The 26089-nt window shown below is 32.6% G+C and overlaps 1 protein-coding gene across 1 annotated transcript in view; it reads right to left on the bottom strand.

Annotated features, from left to right (window-relative positions):
- Window positions 1–443: 443 nt before the first annotated feature.
- LOC108908540 (facilitated trehalose transporter Tret1) overlaps window positions 444–26089 on the bottom strand; it is a 46325-nt gene continuing 20679 nt past the window's right edge. The window contains exons 3-5 of the mRNA XM_018712600.1: window positions 21365–21497; window positions 4478–4663; window positions 444–1695 (exon numbers count right to left, since the gene is read on the bottom strand). Coding sequence (XP_018568116.1) covers window positions 590–1695; window positions 4478–4663; window positions 21365–21497 — 1425 coding nt within the window. The 3' untranslated portion in view covers window positions 444–589. The remainder of the gene's footprint in view (window positions 1696–4477; window positions 4664–21364; window positions 21498–26089) is intronic.

Here is a 26089-nt window from a genome sequence, read left to right as displayed (position 1 = left end):
TGTTTTTAATTTCACTACATTTCTTTCAGTGTTAATTTTGACATGTTGATGAAATGTTCCTATTACCAATTTGGCCTCATGACGCTATCTAAGCGAAAATATATTACGATTTATTTAAGAAAATTCATTATGCACGTAAACAAAGGAGCTCTGACCTCAACGAACACAGTTTGAAAAACACTACGGTGATATTATTCGGATTCTGAAAGATCTGACGTCGGTCAGTGAAAGCTATTTCAGGAAACTCATCCAAAACAGACGATTCAGCGATTAAATCACATTGTTTTTCTTAAAGCTAGTATATTTAGTTCCAATAAGATAAGCTACAATTAATGTTTGTGTCTGAAAATACCCTTACTGCAGTCAGTGTGGTAGAAGGGGTGGTCTATTATTATTAATGTCTAGGTACCATACAAGTGGGACGAAATATGTAGAAACGCACATTTCAACAACATAACTTTTATTTACAACAAAATAAATTAAAAGTTCTATGAGAACTACTCGGTAACATACAAGTAGAAGTACATTGGTAAAACTTACAGATCACATTGTCGCTTATTGTACTAAACTTAAGAACTAAATGCTACATTTAACTATCTACCCTGACTGTAAAGACCTCCTGGACCTCCCTGTTCCTTCCCTCCGATTCCATGTCGAATGCCTTGTTGTCAAAACCGTCCACATCTCCTTTGTTTTTCCTGAAATACTGCTCTATTTCCTGCAGTGACTTGTTCTTAGTTTCAGGAAGCACAAACTTGCTGAACACTATCGATATTATCGAAGCCGCCACGAAGACAAGCAGCGTACCGCTGAAATTCAAGTAGTCCAGCATGTCATTGTAAATTTTGACGCAGATGAAGATGAAGGTCTGCGCTATACAGATGACAACCCCACTCATGATGGGTCTCACCTCCAGAGGGAACATTTCCCCCACTAGGATCCACGGTATGGGCAACATGCCGATCATACTGAACACCACGTTGAAGATAATACCGACGAGAGGGAGGTAACTCAAGATTTTTTCTTCCTCGGGGTTCAACTCGTAATACTTGACGTATATCGCTACCGTCAGCATGGTAAGCGCCATCCCCAAGCTGGAGAAAGTGCACAGCACCTTCCTGCCGAACTTGTTTATTAAGAAAGCCGCCACGATGGACATGGTGAATCTGATGATGCCCACTATGATGGACGAAATGTAGTCGTCGATGTTCAAGTCGGTTTCTTCGAAGAAACTAACAGCGTAGAAGAGGAGGGTGTATATTCCTGAGAACTCCTGCAGCAAGAACAATATTACAAGGATGAAGAACGGCTTGACAGTCTGAGGACTGAGATATGCTTCCTTCCAGGCCGTACCGTCGCTTTTATTTTGTTTAAGGTTCTCGTGGTAGCTATCGATTTCCTGCTGGGCTATGACGTTGTTTCTCCTGAACCAAAGGTACACTTCAAAACCTTCCGCTGTTCTGTTGTTTTTCAGGAGATACCCAGGACTCTCCGGTAAGAAATGGATGGTCACCATGGAGAATATACCGAAGGTTACGCTGATTAGGGCTACCGTGGACCACCGGATGTAGTAGCCAAGGGTGTAGGTCAGCAAGATGCCGAAGGAAGCGCAAATCGGACCCAGGGCTTGCAGGAAACCTCTGGATTCCGGGGTGGATATCTCGCTGACGTACGTGTAGCAAGCAGTTGACATTCCTGCGAAATATAAATGTTTTGAATGAGTTTGTTATACAGTGTGTATCAGCCAAATTGAAATAATAATAAATAAATAGGGGCGTGTTCGAAAAAACGCTCGGACACAAAAACTTTTTATACAGGGTGTGTCATGTAACGGTGGTCAATACCAACTTTCTTATTTTAAATGCAACACCCAGTATATTATTATATTTTTGGATTGTTCAGAAAATTCCTATACCTATCTTCAACTGTTTCGGAAATATTAAGTGTTTTCAGATTTATTGCAAAAATTAACATTAAAATAAGAAAATTATTTGATTACAGAATTTCGTTACAACACACTCAAACAGTAATAAGTAATACTGTTCATTTATTGATAATGTAAAAAGCAAAAAAAAAAACATTAATGTCAATGTAGGAGATATGCAAAATGCTCATCGCGAAAAAGTCTTGGCAACATCCTAATCTTAAATAGAAATTTCTTCTAACATTACTCAACATCTCAGGCGTGACCGATCTAATCGCAAGCGTTATTCGTCTTCTTAAGTCAGCGAAGTCGAGGGGTTTAGTTTTGTATACAATACTTTTGACATATCCCCATAAAAAGAAGTCTAATGGTCTCAGATCAGGGGATCGTGCTGGCCATTCCATCGATCCTCGCTTACCTATCCACCGATTTGGAAGTATTTGGTTGGGGTACTGCCGGACACTGATTTGGTAATGGGGCGGTGCTTCATCTGGCTGAAACCATGTCATATTCGCTGGAACTTGTGGGATTGCTGGATCAGGATATAAGTTTGTCCAAATTGGCACAACATTATTTTGGAGTGCTAAATAATTATCGCCATTCACATTGCCATAAATAAAAAAGGGACCTGTGGTATGATCTCCAAAAAGTCCTGCTTAAACATTAAACCTTTTCAGGGTATTGCGTATGTTTTTCTGTAATCCAAAATTTGCATTAGAGCAATAACGGCAATTTTGACGATTAGCATGGCCCTAAAGTATAAAGGTGCACTCATCAGAAAACAAAACATGGTCTAATAGGATCACATTTTTATCTAACATTGCCAAAAATACATTCTCCTCAAAAATCGTCCTCTATGAGCTCATGAGTTGGTTTCATTTTATAGGAATGCATTTTATTTTCTTTTAATATCCGAATAATCGATGAAGGGCAGCCCCATGGAACATTGGGGCTGCTTTTCGACTAGAACTATGTGGGTTTTCTTCAAACTTTTCTATTTTACTAATTGTCCTTGGGATATAGGCGGCAAATTTGGAAATCTTTCATGAAATAAGCGAGCAACTTCCATTTGTGTCCGTGTGTTTTCTCCATAACCACTCATCTGTAGAATTGTTATTTTGTGCATTTCTGTTAAATGAGCCATTTTTCTGATATGCAGTTAACGAAATTCAAACGACTGTAACACTGACAACTACTGTCATGCAGGCAGACAACACGTTGCTAAGGCCAGGCGTTTTAAACAAATGTAAACAAAACTATTTATATATTTTTTTATTTCATATCAGCAAAAAGGAACGCTGAAATGGTTTTTGTTTACTTTCTCATTATCAAGAGCTAAATCGGAAAGAAATATTTAGTGTGTTGTAGCGAATTTCTTAATCAAATAATTTTCTTTTTTTAATGTAATTAAATAATTAATATTTTTTACATTAAATCTGAAAACACCTAATATACATTATATTACATATATATGAAATATGTCGAGAATTTTCTGAAGAATCCAAAAATTTAATAATATACAGGGTGTTGGTACAAAGTTGGTATTGACAACTGTTACATGACACACCCTGTATAAAAAGTTTTTGTTGAAAAAAATGCGCAACTAAAAATACCAATCGATGTGTCCGAGCGTTTTTTCGGACACGCCCCCATTACTTTATTATTGAATTTATTCCATTTGGCTAATACACACTGTACATATACAGCAGGTCAAAAAAAAAATTAAGGCGTCATTCTACTATGAAGAACGATGGACAAAAGTCAATATCAACATTACTTCATTTGTATTTTGTAATTAATATCTTACATAACTTTTCTTTCTGTTAAGTGATTTGCACATAAATAGTCAATATGCTCAATGTTGAAAAATATATTGATTGTAAAATTCGTTCAGATGAAATAAATATACAGGGTGTCCGTTAAAGGATGGGTCAAACTTTACCGCTAGATTCTACGACGAAAATTAATGGAGAAAAGTCATATACAATGTTGCTCTTAAATGCTGAGTTTTCGAGATACAGGGTGTTGAAGTTGAAAAAATAAAAACGATTTTCGGGCATATCTCGGAGATACGTTAAGGGATTTTTTTCTAATTTGATATGAGGAGTATTAATCAGGACCTACATTATTTGCTGCGATTTCACGTCAATACCAAAAATCAGTGGTGAGCAAACTAAATTTTCGAGACTTTTTTCTAGAAAATAAATGTAAAAGCAGAAATAAATAACATTTTTAAAATTTTCATTGATTTTTCAGCTTAAAAGGTATGTACAGCGATATTCATCAAGCACAAAATTGCGCATATAAACGTACCCCTTAAGACAGTTATTCCAATGCATTTAAGATGATTTGACAGATTTTAGATGCTCGCTTTTTGTCGGGAAGGATGAATGTCATAGACTTTGAAAAAAGTAAGACAAAATATTAATTAAAAAAAAGTTAATATTGAATTTTCGTACAAGTGTCATAGAAACCTGCACCTATTAGTAGAATCACCCTCTAAATTTGTTGGTAATTTGGAACTACCCTAAATAATATTCTAAACATATCTACCTGCTGATATTCCTGATATGAGACGTCCTGCGTACAACCAGTTGATGTCCGTTGCTATTCCAATAAGGATCCACCCAATGATGAAAGGAATACTGCTTATTTGGATCGACCTTCGTCTACCGAAGTATTCTGCCAGCACGCCTGACAGAACCGAGCCCACTGGATTGGTGATCGCGCCCAGACTAGCTGGAAGAGAAAAAGGATATTTTAAGCACAGTACATATTTGAATATTCTCTTTCATTACTTTGAGTAAATTTTATTAAATTTTTCACAGTAATTGTTACGTAAGTATTGCAGGTAATTTTGTCAGTAAAGAAAAACACCAATGGTCAAATTTTTGCTGTGTGATTTCTATCAATGCACCCTGTATACGCTCCTTAAAATCTCATAGTAATGTAAAGAAGACGAAAGTAAAAGTAAAACTGTTACACTTCTGAGAAATAACCGTTACTTCAATGCCAAACGTAAAACACTTAAAAAAAGCACGCCAGCCGATAATTGCAGCTGTAAAAACCCATACATCGTTATTAATTTTTTATACATTTCGATATTTATTAACCGCAGCGCATTTAACATTACGGGCAGGTGTTACAAGTTGTTCTGGATAATTACTTCCGAATTTGTGTCAGTTCTAAATCGGAAACACAGCGATAAGAACTGGTACAAGGTGATTTTATTCTACATGTCTCTCGCTAAATTTCAAGGCTGCGTAAATGTCGCTCGGAAAAAAAAGCATTTCCTTATTTAGAGTCGTTGAACTTTCTAGCGGTGCGATTACTTGATTCTCGGACTTAATTGCGGCTCGAATATTTTCCAGAGTTTGAGGGGTCACTGTTAACCTCAGACAGTGGCGTGTAACCGCGGTGGGTCTCGGGTGGATGTTTTGACTGGCGTGTTTGTTGTTCCGATAAATTGTAGGAGTATGTAGTTATGTAACGCGTTCGTTGAAGGCTGGATCGCTAAAATATGTGTTCTGCTAATACTTAGAAAGAGAGGGAAGGATAGTCAATGTAGAAATCCGAGAAGTTGCAGAGATGGTACCTTATTGTGATATTACTGGCGCATTCGCCATTTTCTTCAAGAATAAAAGTGCAAAAAATGTATACAGGGTATTTCTAAAATAGGGTTCCAAACTTCTGCTGCGTTTATAACTCATTAAAATAAGCCAAAAAGTTCCTATTAACATGTGCCCTAAAACGCACCCTTAGGAAGTTATATGCCCTTAAAAGGGCTCAAACAAAACTGTTTTTTTTTCTGTTATTGACAAAACGGTCGCAAATAAATAAATTTATGGGTCTTACATAACTTTTTACGTTAAATTACATGGGTTACTCCGTTTTTCGACATGCAAATCATATGCGTCCCATTTAGGTTGGTGAAGGGGGTATTCGGCCCGTAATTTTTTTTAATTCAATTTTTTTACAATTTTCTCTACATATTTATAAAATCTTAACAATTTTACGTAAAAAATATTATCTTAGTCCAAATCGATATTTCCAATGGTTTTCGAGTAAACTGAGTTTGAAAATTACTCTGCTCTTTAAGTTATTAGGCTAAAAATTACAAAAATCTTTTTACCATGGCAAATAAAAGACTAACGTTGCCACAACGCTTAATAATGTAAGTTATTGATAAACTGTCAATTGAGCTTTGCAGTGTTTAATTAGTAAATGTGGTGAGTGGAAAATTTAAGTATACAACATTATTGCAACTCATAAGATGGAGTTATTTTCAAACACGGAAATGGCAGATATGCACTTTATGTACGGCCGTGCGGCTGGAAATGCATCAGAAGCGAGGCGTCTGTATGCGGCAGCATACCCGAATAGAAGACTTCCTTCTCGACAAGTATTTCAGAGGATCCATCAATGTTTAAGAGAAAATGGTTCGTTCCAACCAAGAGTAAATTATCGTGGCAGAGACAGATGTGTAAGAACACCTGTGATGGAAGAAAATGTATTGAGAGCTGTGCAGAACAATCCAAGCGTTAGTGTAAGAAGTGTCGCACGTATGCATAACATAAGGTTTTCCGTAGTTTGGCGAATTCTTTGCGAACAACTACTTCATCCTTTTCATATCCGCGTGTTCAAGCTTTAAATCCGAATGACTACGAACCACGTCGGCAGTTCTGCCAATGGTTTTTGCGAAAATGGAGGCGAATTCCGAATTTTGCATCTCTTATTTTGTTTACGGATGAGGCAAGCTTCAGTAAAGATGGTTATGTCAATTTTCATAACGCTTATGAATGGGCTGATGAAAACCCACACAGCATATTTCAGTTCAGACATCAGATTCGGTTTTCCGTCGACGTTTGGGCAGGCATTTTAGGCGATCGGCTAATCGGACCGTTTGTGTTGCCTAATCGATTGAATGGTGAGGATTATTACAATTTTTTAGTTAACGACTTACCAGGACTTTTTGAAGATGTCCCTTTAATTTAACGCCAAAGCCTATGGTTTATGCAGGACGGGGCGCCACCTCATTACCTACATAATGTAAGACAACACTTAAATGAGTTGTCCTGGCCTCCACGTTCCCCTGACCTTAACCCCCTGGACTATTTTTTGTGGGATCAACTTAAGGCAAAGGTTTATAAAATTCCAATTGAGACCATTCAGCAACTACGGGAGGAAATTGAAACCTCGTGCATGGAAATAAGGTAAACACCTAGAATTTTCCAAAGAGTTCGCAAAACATTGAAGCGTCGAGCTAGATTATGCATCGAAATGCAAGGTGGTCACTTCGAGCAGTTCTTGTAATTTAACTTATTATTACTAATTTTAATCCCATTATTTTCTATTTCACATTTAGCTATTGTCTGCAGTAGTAATTAGTTCTTTAATTAGTAACTGTAACTCTAAATTTAAATAGTCTTAAATAGTCTATGTCCTAAATTATTTAATAAATGATCGGATCCTTCATAACTGCAATTTATTTGAAAAAAACCAGTTTTGTTTGAGCCCTTTTAAGGGCATATAACTTCCTAAGGGTGCGTTTTAGGGCACGTGTTAATAGGAACTTTTTGGTTCATTTTAGAAACACTCTCTATTGTTAAACAACAAATTTAGAAAAGCAAAACTTTACTAAACGAATATAGCTTTTAAGTACGAGTAAGCGCAGCGAACGAGTAAATTAAAAGCTATATGAGTTTAGTCAAACTGCTTTTCTTACGAAATAAAGAAGCAGAAGAAGAAGCACAAAGAACTGATGAAAGTGTAATATATGTACAGGGTGGTCCCGAGGTAATGGGCCAAAATTCATGGGTAGATTCCCGAAGCAAAAATATTGGGATTTAGCTGAACTTACCTTAGTTATAGTTAATGAGATACAGGGTGTTAAATGTAAAATATTATTTTAGTTTATTTCCATTTATTTCTTAATAAATGCAAATATCTTCACAAAATTTTGGGGTTTGGGGTTCTTTGGATAGAGAAATTGAAATTTGTTCACATTTTGGTTATAGTTCATAGAGGGCGCCAGCTGCCGTAGATTGAAGGTGTTGGAAACGACATAACTTTTTTGTACTTTAAGGTATCTCATCTTTGGTATCAAATTCTTATTTTCCAACTTTTTTTACACAAAAAAGGTAGACTTTATGGAAGTAGCTGTCTCGCACTGTTTCCGAGATATTTGACTTTGAAACTTCCAATGCTAATAGTTGAAATAATTAAAATAATTTAGAAACGTCAAAAACAAGGGTTTATTTAGAATTAAAAATTGTAATGAACAGTAAAATAATAAACATTAGTAAAAAATATGCCTTTTTGACAATAATTACTCAAAATGTCCACCTCTAACTTCAATACATTTATCAACACGTTTATTAAAAGATTCTTCTTATTTTAAAGTATAAATCCTTAATGCGAAATGACTGCAGCATTTAAAACCTGCTACTAAAGTTCTTCTCAAGCGTTATAGTTTTTCCATAAACAACTGATTTCATGTAACTCCAAAAACGAAAATCTCGGCATTCTATCACATTTATGTATACGAGTATACAATTTAATTTGTAAACTAAGATGTAATTTTAATTAGATACGAATAATACTTAATAGAAATTAACATACAAATGACAGCAATAAGACGTCAATTATTTGATTTTCGTCCAAATCCTACTTAAGAAACTTTACCGCTAAATTAATAATACCTGTAGGTTCTTAATTGTAATTTAATGCAATAGCAATGGAAGTTTCAAAGCCAAATATCTCGAAAACGGTGCGAGATAGCTACTTTAATAAGTTATATATTTTTTGTGTAAAAAACGTTGAAAATTAAGAATTTGTTACCAAAGATGAGATACCTTAGAGTACAAAAAGTTATGTCGTTTTTGACACATTCAATCTACTGCAGCTAGCGCCCTCTATGAACTTTAACCAAAATGTGAACAGATTTCAGCTCCTCTACTCAAAGAACTCCAATCCCCAAAATTTTGTGAGGATATTTGCATTTGTTAAGGAATAAATTAAAAAAAAACTGAAATGATGTTTTATATTTAACTCCCTGTATCTCTTTAACTATTAACTTTTGAACTAAGGTGAGTTCTGCTAAATCGCAATATTTTTACTTGGGAAATCTACCCACGAATTTTGGCCCATTACCTCGGGACCACCCTGTATATATAATATTTTTCAGACGGTAAGCTATTTTTTATACATATTTTGGTATTTTTTCACACAATGTATTTTGTTATTTTAAGTAAAATCTCTTAAGGGATACAATTTATGGTCTACATATTCCATGTTGAAAAGTACTACAAATAGACGAAAATATGGATGTCACAATATAAGAAACTACTTGCCTTTTTAAAACGTCAAAATGACACATACGAAGTCTTGACTATGGAAAACGTTACTATATTTTTAAAAGAGACTCCAGACAATATTGTATTATACGAGTATTAGTTAGTTTTAGTTCACATATGCAGGCGTCTTAATTGTTGTTGTTAGTCCTGGTTGTGAATAACCGTGCAATTGTTATAACAAAAAATTGCTTGAAAACCGAAAGACAATACGATGGCAACGTTTCTTATTTACTGATATTTGTTAGCTACAAAATGTTAGTGATGGATGATTAGTAATAATAATAATAATACAATAGTGATCACCTTTAATAGTGTTTTCCAATGTTATATTATTTTTATCATATACTTATGTCTCTTGATTTTGTAACTTTAGTTAATGTAACCATTCCTTAATAAAATATTGCTTGATATGTATGATAACTAGACTGTTATCGCACAGAAGATTGCAAAACAAGTGTTGGAGTAATCAATCGAGTGCGGTTAAAAAATATACTATCTACAACCGAGAATTTTTTTTAAATATTCGTATAATTTAAAAAAATGACCCTTTAAAACTTTTAAGCCACTGTAGCCTTTTGATATGGTCTGTAATTTTCTATTTAATGATAACTGCCTTCTGTCATTACAAATATTAGTATCATCCTAATTTGTCCAACCTTTAATAAATGTTACATTCTTTTCGTTGCTATGGTAACACAAACAATACGCAAGTCGACGTATTCTTTGCAGATACAGTTTTAGTACACAATATGGTCGGAATAGTGATTTAACTTCATCAGCTGTGAAGAGATTAAATGAAAAATTCAGGGAGACTGGATCAATTTTAGTGATTTTTTAACAAGTCGTTCAAAACAAAACATCAAAGCAGTTCGTATTGAGACAGAGTATTGCTGAGAGTCTAGAAACATAAATTCACCACCGTGGTCAAAAAAGGAACGTTTCGAGAAACTCCCTACAGCATTTTTTCACGAAAGTGGATACTGATTTTTCGAAACAAATAATCCTCTGCGATGGGGCTAATTTTCATTTTGATGACTTCAATAAATGACAAAATTGTTGCATTTGAGGTTCAGAAAATCCACGAGTGATAGTTGCGAAACAAATGCATCCACAACGTGACACTTTTTGGTGCGGATTTTGGATTGGAGACATCATCGGACCATTCTTCGAAAATGCGACTGGGCAGGCAATAACAGTTAATGGTGCCCGACATGATCATTCAGTTTTTATGGCTAAATTGCAAGATATGTAGACAACATGTAGTTTCAACAAGACGGTGCCACATGCCACATAGTCCGAGAAACAATTGAGTCTTTTTCTAGAAGTGTAATTCCCCGTTTTGGTGATCAAAATTGACCGCCCAGATCATAAAATTTAACGCCGTTGGACATTTTTCATTGGAGCCTTTTGAAGTCTAAAGTTCCACTCACGCCTTTAAAGAGGAATTTGAGGCACTGCATCAACGAAATTCAGCCGCATTTATTTATTTTATTTTATTTATTTCATTTATTTCATTTATTTCATTTATTTCATTTATTTCATTTATTTCATTTATTTTATTTATTTTATTTATTTTATTTATTTTATTTATTTTATTTATTTTATTTATTTTATTTTATTTATTTTATTTATTTTATTTATTTTATTTATTTTATTTATTTTATTTATTTTGTTTATATTATTTATTTTACTTATCCAACGGGCAATGCCCAGTTACAGGATAAGGTTACAAAAAAAAGTCAAAAAAATAGGTGAAAGAGAAAAAAATATTCTTTAAACAAAATAAATACCACAAAACATAATATCTAAAACAAACAGGTAACAGACAGATAATATTAAAACGCTATAATACAATTCAAACAAATGTAAAAACATACTTATACAAACATAAAATTCAAAGTAACAGTTTTTTTATTTGAGTGATACTGGAACAGAGTATATCTATGCGAGATTCAATATTAGAATAACCAATAATCATTTGGTGAACCGGGAACGCTTTATATAAATTAGTACGATGATGCTTGATCACGAAGAGGTGTAAATGTCGGGTATAAGTTCTAGGAAAATGAAAATCGATCATTTGAAATATATACAGGGTAGGAAAGTACCGATGGTCTATCTGAAGTTACGTGAGAGCGATAAAGTAAGCCATAGAAATCCATGCGATAGAGAAGGATGGCTATAATGAAGGCCTCTCATAGTCACCGCCCGTTTCGCCCTTCCACAAATAAGATCCACTTCTTATTTGTGGAAGGGCGAAATGGGCGTTGACTATTAGGCGCCTTCATTATAGCCATCCTTGTCTATCACATGGATTTCTATGGCATACTTTATCCTCTCACGTAACTTCTGATAGACCATCGGTACTTTCTTACACTGTACATATAATGTTATTATTCAAGATCTTATATTATATTATGAAAAACGGTCATGGATATTTTCGAGAAAAGAGTGCTTATGTCCCAGCAAAGCTACGGAGGCCATTTACCCGATATGCTATTCCATACATAGACCCATACTCTACATCTTTACAATTTTGGGACACCCTTTATAGTTCTATTCATGTATTTACATGGTTTTTTTCAATTGTGTTGTATAATTTAAAACAAACGATACCTCAACGGCTTTACATATAACCAACAAAACAAATAAATTATATTGTATTAACGGTTTTAGAAAGAAAACCACAACGCAATTTCTTTAAAACATTTCTTGCCTTATATTAAATGTAGTTACTTATAGTTATTTACGTTTTTAGAAAGAAAAACCGCATGATAACATCGCTGAACTGTTCCCAAGATAAAAACGTATGAATTATTAATAACAATAGCAGAGACTTATGCAATATTTATTTGAAACAATTTCTTGCAATCGATGTTTTTTTATTTATTTCCTTTGCATGTAATATAAAAGGTGTATCTCATTCATCACGTGGAAAGGCAACTTTACATTCTTTACATTGCACTGAAGATGTCATTTTAATTTTTTGAATCATAATTTTAATCAAGTTCTGAATTTCTATGAAATAACATCATAGTAAAACAATTTCCTTCGTCGAAATCGTAGATATGTTGTCGGTTGATTTTTCTTTGATCTCCATTGATTATCTATATATACAAAAATAGTTAAATAGTCCTCAAAATTCTTGAGATAGCAAGTTTGGAGTACCTGACACATAAACAGCTAAAAATATAAATTCTTTCTCATATTATCTCAAGTGTATTTTTGCATTCTTACGTTAAGTAGAAATACAATGGTATATCTATCAGAAACAACTATATCTACGATAACAATAGTTGAACTCTAGTGGTTACTTGAAACATTTTTGTACTATGTACATCATCTAATTTGAGTATCTAATCTAAATACGAAAATCAAAGCAATTGAGCTTCAAATAAACCAGGACAATTAAAAAAGTGATATTATATCTGATTTCTCTTCGTGATATATAGCATTGGTATATTTTATCTGTAGACGATTATATTGATTATATGACAAAGAATATTATTAATGCAGTTAACCACATCCCTTTTCAGATTTCCTAAAAGTATTGACAATAATCTGTTCCAAAAATTGTAATATATATTTATAACTTAGATAACACGACAAATGCGAATTTTACGATAATTTGACATTAAAATAGGTGCCTGCATCTTTCTAGAAAAAAGCAAACTACAAAGAGGCTTCAGTAATTTTTTGGCAATCCCGCCTGTCAGCATTCGACTGCGTTAATCACGATAACTTCCTTACCAAACTTTATGAGTATGGCACAAGAAGTGTTCCGTTGAACTGGTTACTGTGTTTTTTAAAATTTCGGAAACAATATGTCTCTATACAACACATTAAATCCAATACTTTGAATGAGATCAATTTTGACTATAGCCTAATTGAAATGGGAGTACCGCACGGCTCTATTCTGGGACCTGTGCTTTTTACTTTATATGTCAATTCAATAGAAAATGTAATAGGTAACGAAGCTTTTACCATGTATGCCGACGATTTATCCCTGATTATTTCAAGTAACTCGGATAAAAATCTGAACATCGATATTAATAAAACGATTGAAAATATATGAGCATGGTTTAATCAGAACTATTTATATTTAAATGTAAATAAAACGCAAGTGATGAGATTTCATAACAGACAGAGAAAATGTGACGACCTAACAATAAAAATTAATAACTGTATCATTAAGAATGACGCTTTAGGCAGTGTTAAATTTCTGGGAATTTATTTCGGCGAAACACTTAATTGGAAAGTGCATTGCAACCATCTCGTTTCCACCTTGAGTTCACTAAATTTTTTATTTAAAAACATGAAAACAATTTTATTCAAAAATCAGTTAATTAATTTATATTATGCTCAAGTAGAAACGCGTCTTCGTTATGATGTCTGTTTCTGGGGTGATTCCACCCTCTCACATTGTTTTTATTTCACAGAAGCGTATTTTGCGCAATATTGCTGGTGTACCCAGTGAACATACCAGCAGAGATATTTTTAAACAGTACAAAATTTTAACTTTAAGTTCGTTATTTATATTTGATATGTGTATTTATGTTTTTAAAAATAGGCAAACATTTTATTTAAGTAGTGACATACATGGAGTAAATACAAAGCATAAAAATAATATTCGGGTACCTTTTTCTAAATTGTCAATTATTTATTGGTCCCAAATTATTTGGGACCTAACATTTTTAATAAATTACCTATTGAATTAAGACAAGATAAAGTATCTTTTTGTCAATTTAAAGTAAAGTTAAAATTATATTTAGTGACCAAATGTTTTCCTAGGTTAAGTTACATTTGTTTTTACTTTAAATATCTGATATACGCATAAGTGACTATTGTTATACAATTTGTAATTGTCTCAAAACAAAATAAAAATAAATGATAGAAAAATCGCAGCAGTTTGAACTCTTGAGGGTTTCTTTAGGATACCTTGAGATTAAAAAAAAAACAAAAATATCCTTAATCTATTCATTCTCTGTAAAATTATTTCAAGTTTAGAGAAAATATTTAAATACGCAATTTTTCGCATTCTCTTGAATCAAATTTTTGCATCGAATTTTTTTATATAAAAACGATAAGAACATAGAGATTACTAGAAGTTTTCAAAACCCTGGTTATATTTTCTGTATGATCATTAGTTCCCCAATAATTAGTTATCAAAGCAAAAAGTCAGAGGTCATTTTTACTTTGACATAATATAAAAAATATATATTTTAGCCGTGGATCTTTTGAAAGGCATGTAAAAATTAAAAACAAAAAATCCGCTGGATTTCTTATGATTTCTTAAAGGTGATAAACGATTTCAGATCCTGAAAATAGAAACTTGAAGCTTCAATTTGCTTGTTACTTTATTGCTCTACGACCATTTTTTGCCTAGTTACAACCTTACAGAACATTACCTAAAATTTATGATTTTTTTATCCTTTAATTTTGTGACTAGTTCATATTTCACTTAATACAAAGAACTTAATAAGGAATATGAAATATCGGAAAATGTCGTACTACTAACTTGTAATAAATAATGCCGAGAAAAAGCTAAAACTAAAGGTGGGATGAAAGAACCATTAAAAAACATGAGACTAGAAACTAAATTATTAACATATAAAAAAATTGCAACGGTAGTTATCTTCCATATTAACTCGACCCATAATATTTGCAATTTAAATTTTCGTCTAGATGGTAAGTTCATAGTTAAACAAAAATGAAATGCCTGACTTTCTTCCAGCAAAGTCTGTTTGCTCAACAACTATTAAAAAGCATGCTGGTGCTTTTAACGGGTGTTATCTAATATAGCATACGAGGGAAGCCAAAATAATAAACCGAGCATAATAATTTTTGAACGCCGGAATAAGTTGGATGCAACAAACTTTAATTTTACCAAAATTCGGTTTTATGATTGTGTAATTTTGTAAAAAAAGTCTCGAACGACAAAAGTAAGTAAAAAATATGTTACGCGTACTTCTCTAACCACCATCGTAAGTGCGGTTAACCATAACTGGCGATTTTTTTAGCAAGTTCAGGGCCTCAATTACTGACAGATCATTAAGCATAATTATCTTTTTATGCAAAGCGACAATGTGTTAGGTAATTACTATATGTTTACTCTCGACTTAAATCCTAAAACGAACTGGAAAATATTAAATAACTTCTGATAATGGACACTGTAACACGAAATAGGCACAATTTATCTTTAACGGGGAAAATGGATGGAAAATAACAATATTACAAAAAACAACAAAGTATTGCCCAAAGACGAAGAAAAAAACTGTTAGTGGTTTTGTTATTTTCTCTAATAATGTTTTATTGTAACGTGTGATGGTAATAGTTTAAATAACTAGGTGGATGTTACAGGGTCTAACGACATTTGGAGTATACGAGAATAGAACAAACATAGAAATCTAAAAAAAAAATAGATAAATTTGGAACGAATACATTGAAGATGAATTTTTTGAGACAAAACGTCTGAATCTGGTTCGAGCTGAGACAGTACAGTATACAAGGTCGTATTTAAAAAATGATGTTGATGATGGTCCTGGAGAGACGAAACGTTAAATATAAAAATTGATTATGCCATTCGCTAAAGGGCAAAAAGTTGTCGTGAGAAAGTGTTCTTCTTTTTTCAGTATCACCTCAAACAAGGCCGAAATTAAACAAAAACGGATTTCCAAAATTTCGTTTTTTTTTCAAATATTTCGACAACTAATCTTTTGTATTTGTTTGAAAAATTTCAAAATTTGAAAGAATTAGTGGCGAACCATTTGTTCTCTAATAAATGCACCGTTACATACCCTTACCTACAACCTGTGGCGATATATTAATATATTTGATGGGTCATAAATTACTTTTTTCTTAAATTTATAAACCTTTTGTTAAAAAACAAGCGATTAAAATTCAAAATTATAAATTTTGTGATACGAAGAAGGATGTGTGCTAGAAAAATAAATTGTTCTTTGTGTTCTTTAAACTTATCGTACTCGTGGCTATTGAAAAACATATTTGTCCATTCCATACATTATATCTTTAACATGAGTGTTGCAAGTCGATATCTAATCTTACATTTTTTTTACACAATTGAATGGTACTCACTCACAATCACAGGAAGAGGAGAAGAGGCTCTTGCTTTGATTCCACGTGAAAAAGTGATGGTTATGACACGGCTTTTACTTCGTAAAAGCGGTTGTAGCGAAAAATCTGAAGTATGCACCCAAAAAAACTATATTGACTTAGTTCTTGATCTTGTCTTTTCTAGAAACCCTTGTAACGTTTCTCATATTCATCTCTTATCTTTGAAGTTCGTCACCATTCTGCTCTTGTCTTTACTACATACATACTGACAAAACATCAATAAAAGTTCCCATGCTTATTTCACAAATCTTACAACTTTGAGAAGGCAAATTGTAGTGAATTATTTGCCCTTCTGGATGCGTATGTTCCACAATATTCAGTGCCTTCATAAATGTTTACAAGTCACGTGACCACAACCAACATTGCACGGCTGGTACTGTCGACTAAAAATCCTTAAATCGTTTACAATGAACAATAACAAACTGTTACATTTACACCCGGGATAATGCAAAAGCCGATTGGTTGAATGGAATATCGTGAAGAATTATACCAATTACCAGTCGGTGATACAGAATGGTGTGTTATAATGTAATCTTGATCTTATTGTTTAATAAATTTTTAATTTGACCGAAATTTAATTGCCAATGTAAAGGAAATAAGATTACTGTTTCAAACAAAATTACGGGTCACATGGCTTGTAATCGTTTATGAAGACACTGTATATCTAAAAAACATAAACATCTTATGGAACTTAAATAAATAATTCGGCAAAAAGAAACATACAAATCTGTTATATTCAAATTTAATTGATTTTAAAGAATCCCCTACAACCCTATGTCTTTTTACCAAATTAATTTCTAAAGTTAAATGATCAGCATGGTCAGGCAGATACCATATGAACCGACTTCTCGAAGGTCTTTGACCAAAAAACATATAAAAGTATTTTAGTGATAATTTACTAATAGAATAAAACATAATGGATTTAAATTTAGCCAGCATCTTATTACTTTTGGAGTACCTCAGGGCTCTAATCTGAGCCCTCTTCTATTTTTGTTAACGATATTGCGATTTATCTTTATTAACATCTGAATCTATACTGATGACTGAAAAACCTTTGATAGTAATATGACTGTTTCAGATATCATTCAGTATTTCGTACCTTCAATACTTAAAACACTAGCCTATGTAATTAGAAAGGACCGTGAATTTTCGTTTAACGCGTTTTTATTTTGACTAATTACTGTCCAGAAGGCATTTTCGTAGCTTAAAATTTTTACATGCACTGTTATACACACATATAATAGAATCGACTGTCCTGATGTCCTAAGCACCTAAGCCAAGTAAATTTTTAACAGTTAGGTCCGTTATTCGCACCCCACTTACTTTTTATTCTTCTACTGCCAATGCTAATTTGAGATTAAAATCTACCGTTACTTTTATGATACGAAATTATAATTCTATTTGTAACTCCAACGATATATGTACTTGTATTCTGTTTTTAGAAAAGTTGGTAATCCGTGATTAATACTACTAATGTTATACGTTATGTCAATTATTCTGTATTTGTAAATTTTAGATTTTTTTAAAATTCATTTAGTAAGGGGTAGAAAACCCCTAAGACTTGCTTCATTCGTAACTTTTTTCTTATTACTACCTTACCATTTAAAAATTCATTTCAGATAGCTTAATTCATTCATTCTAAACAAAAAAGGTTCCTTGTAATTTTTTCGTAAAATTAACGATTTCTGAGCAAAAAAATTATCCGTTACTTTTCAGAAATGAGTCACAAAGGAACAATATCAAAATAAAATTTAAACATTTTCTGTCCTATCTAAAATTATTGTCTCTCTCGCTGTGACGTCAACTCGTATACATGCGCAACCGAGACATAAACAAAATACACAGAAAACGATTTGACATCATGATTCATGACAGTTTTGGTACTTTATAATTTGAGGTTAATATCACAAACCTAGTAGATCTGTGTTTTTTATTATTATATAGTGAGTGTGGCAGTGATAACTGATAAGTATATTGTAATTTTTCATACTCTCCATGTTAATTAAAATTATAATAAGCAAAAGTAACACACAAAAACACAACCGGTCACAAGCACAACTAACAGTAAATGGTAAATGACAGTTCCAGCAATGTCAGAATAGCCAACTTAACTTGTTATACCAACTTAAATTTAAAGCGTAATGCGCATGCGACATAGTTCACGTCACAACGCCCATCATACCGTGTAATTGATTTTAAATAATTGTTTTGCTCAGAAATCGTTAATTTTACGAAAAAACTACATGAGACCTTTTTTATTTAGAGTGAATCAGTTTATAGGAAATGATTTATAGTGTAAGATATTAATAAGAAATTACTTATGACACAAGTCTTAGGGGTGGTTTTTCTACTCCCTACAACTGTTGGAGAAAATCAACAATTTGTTTACTGAGTGCCTTCGCGACAGCAGAAAACGTCTACTTAATTTTATTTCTGTCACATTTTTGGTATTTCAGAAAAAAAATTTAAAAACTACTTTTTTGACAATGTCTTTAAGCGATTGTATCTTCACAGGAGGTGTTCAAATGAGATTTTTTTATATAAAAGACCCACCTTATTTTTTCGACAGGGAATCCCCAATCAATTTACTCGCACTAAATTATTTACACCCTGTATATTTATCTTTTTTTATAGTTTTTCATACTTTTGATTGAACTGTAAGCTTTGTCCTGTAATTAGTTTTTCCCTGTTGGACAAATAATTTATATAAATAAATTAATAAATTAATAAATATGTATATATCGCTAAACTGCAATTTTTAAAAAGGTTTTGTAGGCCGTGGGGTTGGTTAATAAAAATCGGCGGCGCAAATGTAGCTCACACGCCTTATAACTTTTACAAACTCAATTGTTCGTCGATTAAAAATTATGTCTGTGCTCCGTAGGCCGCTGATTTTCTCCTTGATCTCGTTTAGTGTGGGTAAAACGCATTTCAGAGCAGAACGCTCGTTTATCATTTTTTTTTATCTAGAATAAACGTATTTACAATCAAATTGCATGCATTAAACTGCACGTTTGCAAGAGGTTTGAGAGTGAAATGCGTGAATAATTTTAATTGAAACGAAAAAAAATCATAAAAACTATTACCAAAAACGCTTGCGAAGCTGCTTAAAATTTATTATTCGAATGTCAAACATTTAATAAATTTACGACGGTTTATTTATACAGGCTGTTTCAGAAAGACCTCCCGTAAATACAGGGGGTGATAGTATGTCAAAAAATAAGAATTTTTTGTCTTATGAACTATTTGTCTATCTCATCTCGTTTTCGAGATACAGAGCGACAAAATAAAATTTTTAAAGTAGAATTTTTATTAAAATTTCCAAGCGGTGCGAAATATTTTTATAAAATTTGGTATTACGGGGCTTTAAAGGAAGCCAAATATGCTGGTCTAATTATTTTTTGGATATTTCATAGAGGGTGTTAGTTGTGCTACATTCCTATTACATTTTAAGTTCTAATTTTTTTAAGGTTAGGTTTTTTACCATTCCGGCTCCAATTTCTAATGTACAATTTTGTTTTCTAAAAATAATGTACTCTTATTAGAACTTCCTAATGTGGACAGTTTTCGAGAAAAAAAACTTTTAATTAAACTCTTACAATATTACGGTGTATAAAATAAGTGACTTTTCTCAAAGTAGGCTTATGTCACAACTTATTGATGAATATCTCATAAACAACGCATACATTCTTAGTAATATTTTTAACTCTAATTAACCTTATCTCAAAATTTTAGTGATTATTAGTGACTGTAGTTAGTAATGACTAATTACAGTCACTAAAATTTTGATACAAAGTTAATTAGAGTTTAAAATATTACTAAAAACGTATGCGTTGTTTATGAGACATCCATCAATAAGTTTTGACATAATCCTACTTTGGAAAAGTCACTTATTTTATAATAATATATATAATATATAATAATTTATAAGAGTACATTATTTTTAGAAAATAAAATTGTATATTAGAAATTGGAGCCCGAATGGTAAAAAACTTAACCTTAAAAAAATAGAACTTAAAATGTAATAGGAACGTAGCATAACTAGCGCCCTCTATGAAATATCCAAAAAATAATTAGACCAGCGTATTTGCCATCCTTAAAACCCCCGGAATACTAAATTTCATAAAAATATTTCGCACCGCTTGGAAATTTTAGTAAAAATTCTATTTAAAAAAATTTATTTTGTTGGTCTGTATCTCGAAAACAAGAGGAGATAGACATATAGTTCGTAAGACAATAAAACCTTATTTTTTGTCGTACTATCACCCCCTCTATTTACGAGAGGTCTTTCTGAAACAACCTGTATGTTAAGGTCAGAAATTGTGATCTAAAGTCCAATTTTCTTTCGTACATTTCTGTTTGAATGAGAATTCGATGAGTGGGCCATGAGATGACGTTTAATTAAAAATTGAAACGCGATAAATAATAAAAATCATGCGAAGTCGACGATGGAATTTCCAAAAAACAATAAAACGTCTATTTGTAATGTTCCTTTTGTATCACAGCCTGCTTATCACAACCTGTGACACGACTTGTACAAAAATTTGATTTATAGGTACCCTCCATATCTGCCTTTCCTTTACTGTTTTTCCTGAATATTAAAAATGTTAATCAGTTCAAATATTGTGATGATAACATTAAGAAAAGTAGTAGACATGTACATTGTACAGCTAAAAACGATATAAACAACTCGTAAAATAACAATTATTCTTAAAGTACGTCATTAAATGATATTTTTTCGCAGCATTACAATATAAAATCAATTAGGCCCATTTTTTATGTTACAATAAACAATTGCTGGTTCAAAAGTCTGAGGTAAATACTTTATATATTGCATGTCATGTTTATACGAATATTTTAAAAACGAGCAATTGGTGTCAGCTCTGAAAATCCGACTGGCTATAACTTTTAATGGATTATTGCCAAGTTTTATATTTTATTCAAAACTTACCCAGCCAAGACGTTTCTTCTGTCGTGACGTGCATCTTAGTGGACGCCTGTAGCTGTGGAATCAAGATGGCGCTGTATCCTTGGCATATCCCTATGGATATTGACACTGAATGGGCACAAAACGCTGCCAGGGCCTGAAAAATAACAACCTGTTATTACACTATCTTCATAAAGCACCAGTACGAATTTGTTTGGAAATTTAAGGCGTAGCACCCTGTACAATGTTATTTGTGGTGCATTCTTGCACAATTCCGATATACTTTGCTAGAAAGACAGGATATCTAGATCGAATTTCATGCTTCAGTTTACCTACATCATAGGCGCATAAGTTATACATATGTTTCAAAATAATTTTTTCGCTAAATTAAACATTGATAAGTATTTATGAATATGGCAAAATATTAATGGATCAAGGTCTGATCCCTGAGGTACACAACTAGAACTATGGATGAACAAATGAAGACTTATCATCAGATCTAACTTACCAACTGAAATGGGCAGATACAATCGCGCCACACCATATCGCACCTACTACTAACGATTTATGTTTAGTTCTGACAACTACCAAGAGCTTTCTTTAGTCACCATAGGAAGAGGAAGTCAATAATTTTTTAGAGCGAATAACAATAATAACCAAAGGCAAATCCGGTCCAACCAAAAAAAATGAAACCGCACGTGCTTGTCAAATGATATCAACATACAGTAATCATTTTTATTAAATAATTAACTTCGGAAATGTTTTTTTTTCATTGTTCTTAATTGCTTCAATGTTTATTACGGAAGAAAAAGTACTATTACTACTACAATGGTATGTATAATTTAACACGCAGAGATAAGAAAGTGATCAACCTCTATTGTACATATTACCAATAGATCAAAAATCAAGGCTGTCGTAATACTTGGGTTTCTTTTGTCTATTCTAAAATGTACAAAGATTGAAAATTAGATATAATCGAGACGTATAATACATCAGGAGAAATAATGACACTACAAAAAGAATTAGAATTTAGTTAAAGCATGGCAATTATTTCAAAAAACTACTCGAAAAGTATTCGCGGAATTTTATTTAAAAAACTCAAGTGTGAGTGTTACAGACGCAACGTTCAATTGTTTCTCTATGAACGAGGTCTAGTATACCACCAGTGCCATCATTTAAAAGACAGTCCGTAGATATACTCTGACGTGTTTTCGACTCGCAATTCTCATTAATTAATTTGTTATTAACATTTTAGTGTAAAAAACGAGTTTTCTTTAGTTTTTTGCTTATAAAACCAAAACTACTAGAGCAATCTCAATTCCGTAAATGAAAAAGTTGTAGCAAATTAAATTTCGAAGAAAATTAGATGTCGAGCGATTCGATCGATTGATTAGAACCGGAGAAAATCCGGAAAAACCGGAAAATTCGGCATTTTTTTCAAAAATTCGTAACTTTGTCATTTATGAAGATTAAGAGCTGAAATTTAGCACAGAAGTAGATAATTACATCAACTTTAAGTGTGCAAAAGGCAGGCGCAGTCAGACCATTAGTTTTTGCGCAATTGCAATTTCAAATTTTGTATGCATTTTTTTACCGGGACTTTGCTTGCATTAAAAATTGTCCGGTTGAATATGTTTAATTGTTTTGATACACTGTGGACACTTCATAATTTACATGTGTGGGATTATGAGAATCCTAAAGAAACATGACAATAATGACGGTACCTGATAGCCACAGTAATCAACATCTTGTTTGCATCGCCTACTGAACTCAAAGTTTTAAATTCGCAAATCGAATCGTACAGACCTGCAAATAATGCCATTTTTCTCAAGAACGGCTTTCTGTAGGCGATTTTCTCAAGAGACAACATTTTTTTAAAATAAAACGTCCTTTTCAATGTTGTCCGTTTAAAAAAATACTACCATTGTAAATGTTTTGGCCGCTAAAAGGGAGAGGTAACCGTAGAAAACTAACATCCAGTATATCGATTTGACTAAAGCTTTAAGAAATAATATGCCATAATGGTCCAAATAAATGTGCCAAATTTTAACGCAATCGGTAATAGGATTATGAAATTATTAATTAATTAAATTAGTTTTTATTTTTGACAACTAAAGGTCTGTAACTCAAAAACCAAAAAGTTTTTATTTACTCTTTTTTCGTAGATCGTATTTATTTATCGCCGTGAATATGCAGTCAAACGTTGTCGGTGAAATAGAAACTCACCCATGGGTAGTATCTCACAGATCTTCTTTATTTTTTTTTATAATGAATTTAGGCTTCATTCTGATATTGAATTAGAAAAAAATCAGAAATTTTATAAGATGAGATAGTTTAGTTCATTACTATGACAGTTTCCCTCACACAAACGAAGTAAACATAAGATTAAAAAATATAAGAGACAAATGGTTTGAAGTTTCACAAAGAATTTGTTTTCTCATAAAAAATAGAAAAGTTTTCCCTTTCGAGATACAATCTTGGATCTCACTGTGTATGTACCATCGTGGCTATACTGGGTTTTGTTTGTATTTTGTATTTTTTATATTATTTTTACATAAATATAATGTTTAGTTATAAAGTTGTTAAAGACTGGTTTAATATATTTTCATATAAAACTCAGATTTTTCCAAAAAAATTGGGAATAGATGCGGTGTGAGAAATGGAGTCAATATTGTAAAAATAATTTTGTAAAATCCTTACAGTTTCCGAGAAAAAAATTATTGAAGTTGTAGTACATTCAACCAATACATTGCTGGACAACTGTAGTCTCTTGCGTCATTCGAAATACGCGTGGAGAGCCACGTGGCCTGAGCGACTCCGAATACTGAAATCCGATTTTAAAATCGTCATCGTTACGACAGTGTTTACTGTGGTGGTATTTACAATAGTTTTTTAGTAGTTAATGTCAAAAATGGCTTGAGTGGATAGCAATGTCAAGTTGACGGATATCGTTTTAATTTATGGTAAAGCAAGTCATTTGTATTATGGTGAAGCATTTGTGTTATGGTGAACCCAACAACATTTGTGTTTACACGTCGGTGGATAAAATTTTGAACAGTTGTAACATTAGGTATGTCAAATTATTTTATTATTTAAACCCACAAAATAATTTTATTATTAAGGTTAAATTAATAACGACAATAACGGCAAAAGCAGTTGAATTTGGTGATATAAAATAGGTGCTATAAAATTATATTTATTTCTTTCCTTGCGAGTTTTTGACCTTTTTTATCACACTTTGCCGCCATGCCGGTCGCAGTGTATGAGGTCAGGTTTTACAGTGGACAGTTTTTTAAATCATTTTCGAACTGCCACTTTTTAATTTTTTCTTTACAAAATTATATTTGTAAGTCCTCTGTAGGTCCAAAATTTTTTCTTGATAAGTTCTGAATCACCGTGTATAAATTTGTCTTTATAAATCAGTGAAGTTTTAAAATTTAAAAATCATTTTCTCGAAACTATATTTATATTAGTTTCTTTTTTATATTCAATTAATTCCGTAAATTTTTCCTCTCTATTTAGTGAACGATAATAGTACGTGTAAATAATTAACCAAAATAACTGATTTGGGGAACACATAAACCACAATATTTACGCATACCGGTATTATTATTTGCATGCGTTAAATATTTGTGCCACAATTAAAGTAATAGAAACGATAACAAGTTTAAAGAGGAAAAGCAAACACTATTGTCTGAAAAATGGGAATTTTGCGGTTTCGAATAATATTTAAACAGCTTGTTTGGCTTCCTTACTGGAAGACAACACGTGTGAAGTTTACAGACTTAATATAGGGCGTCCATACGCCTGTCTGGAAAGACCCCAAACAGATCACTATTTCTACATCTTTATTACTCTTTACCGTTCACGACGTGATAATCATTTAGCTTTCCGCTCGAGTAGGCTTACTTTCTCCCGCGCTAATAGCAGCGCCAACTGGACAGCTATATCCCACAGCCGGCTGAGCTCCCTCTCGTTCGAAGGCTAGATAAAACAGTTGACCGACGTTGCGTCGGCACAGCCAGCCTTGATCTTGACCGCATCATCTCGATTTGAGACGCGAAGCCACCGATTGTTTCCTTCCTATTTTACAGAAGTGTGACTCAGGGGATCAAATTGGATGATTGGTGGTGACTAACGGATAATGGTGGTTCCAAAGATGCACAGTGAGGAGCAATTGAGGGCAGAAACGTTAAATTCTAGGGTTTCGAAAAGAGAATAGTTGTTTTCTGTTCTAGGCCGCGAAGCGTCCCTTTTGTATTCAAGAATGGGGGGTTTTGTGGTGAGCAACATCCGAAAATGCAAAAACAACTATGAATCAAAGAATATTTTTTGGAAACATTCTTTAAATTGACGAAAAATATTTTCAGGAACTGCGTCAAGAGTATAGACAAACGCTCAGACCCGTCGATTTTAGATTAAAGGGGGACATTCTTTGCTGGTATATTTGACTCCACTACTTTCACCCCCAAGCAAGGGTAACCATCACCCCAAAATATTTAATTGGCATTGGGGGTTGAGTAATATTTCTTTTGAAAGCTCTTACAATTCTCTTTACAACAGACTTTAAATTTTATAATTCCGCCCAATACTTATTAAGAATTTTGATTTTAAAGTTGAAACTTATGTACAAACAATTAGTAACAGTAAAAATGTCAGTCATTCGAGTTAAGTACGCCAATGGTATAAATTTAGTATTTCTTGCGTTACATTGGTTTTTGGCGATTTGTTATCACTTTCGTAAAAAAA

Source organism: Anoplophora glabripennis, unplaced genomic scaffold (genome assembly GCF_000390285.2).
Source record: "Anoplophora glabripennis isolate ALB-LARVAE unplaced genomic scaffold, Agla_2.0 scaffold207, whole genome shotgun sequence".
Lineage (NCBI taxonomy): Eukaryota > Metazoa > Arthropoda > Insecta > Coleoptera > Cerambycidae > Anoplophora > Anoplophora glabripennis.
This window is presented reverse-complemented; position numbering and strand designations above follow the sequence as displayed.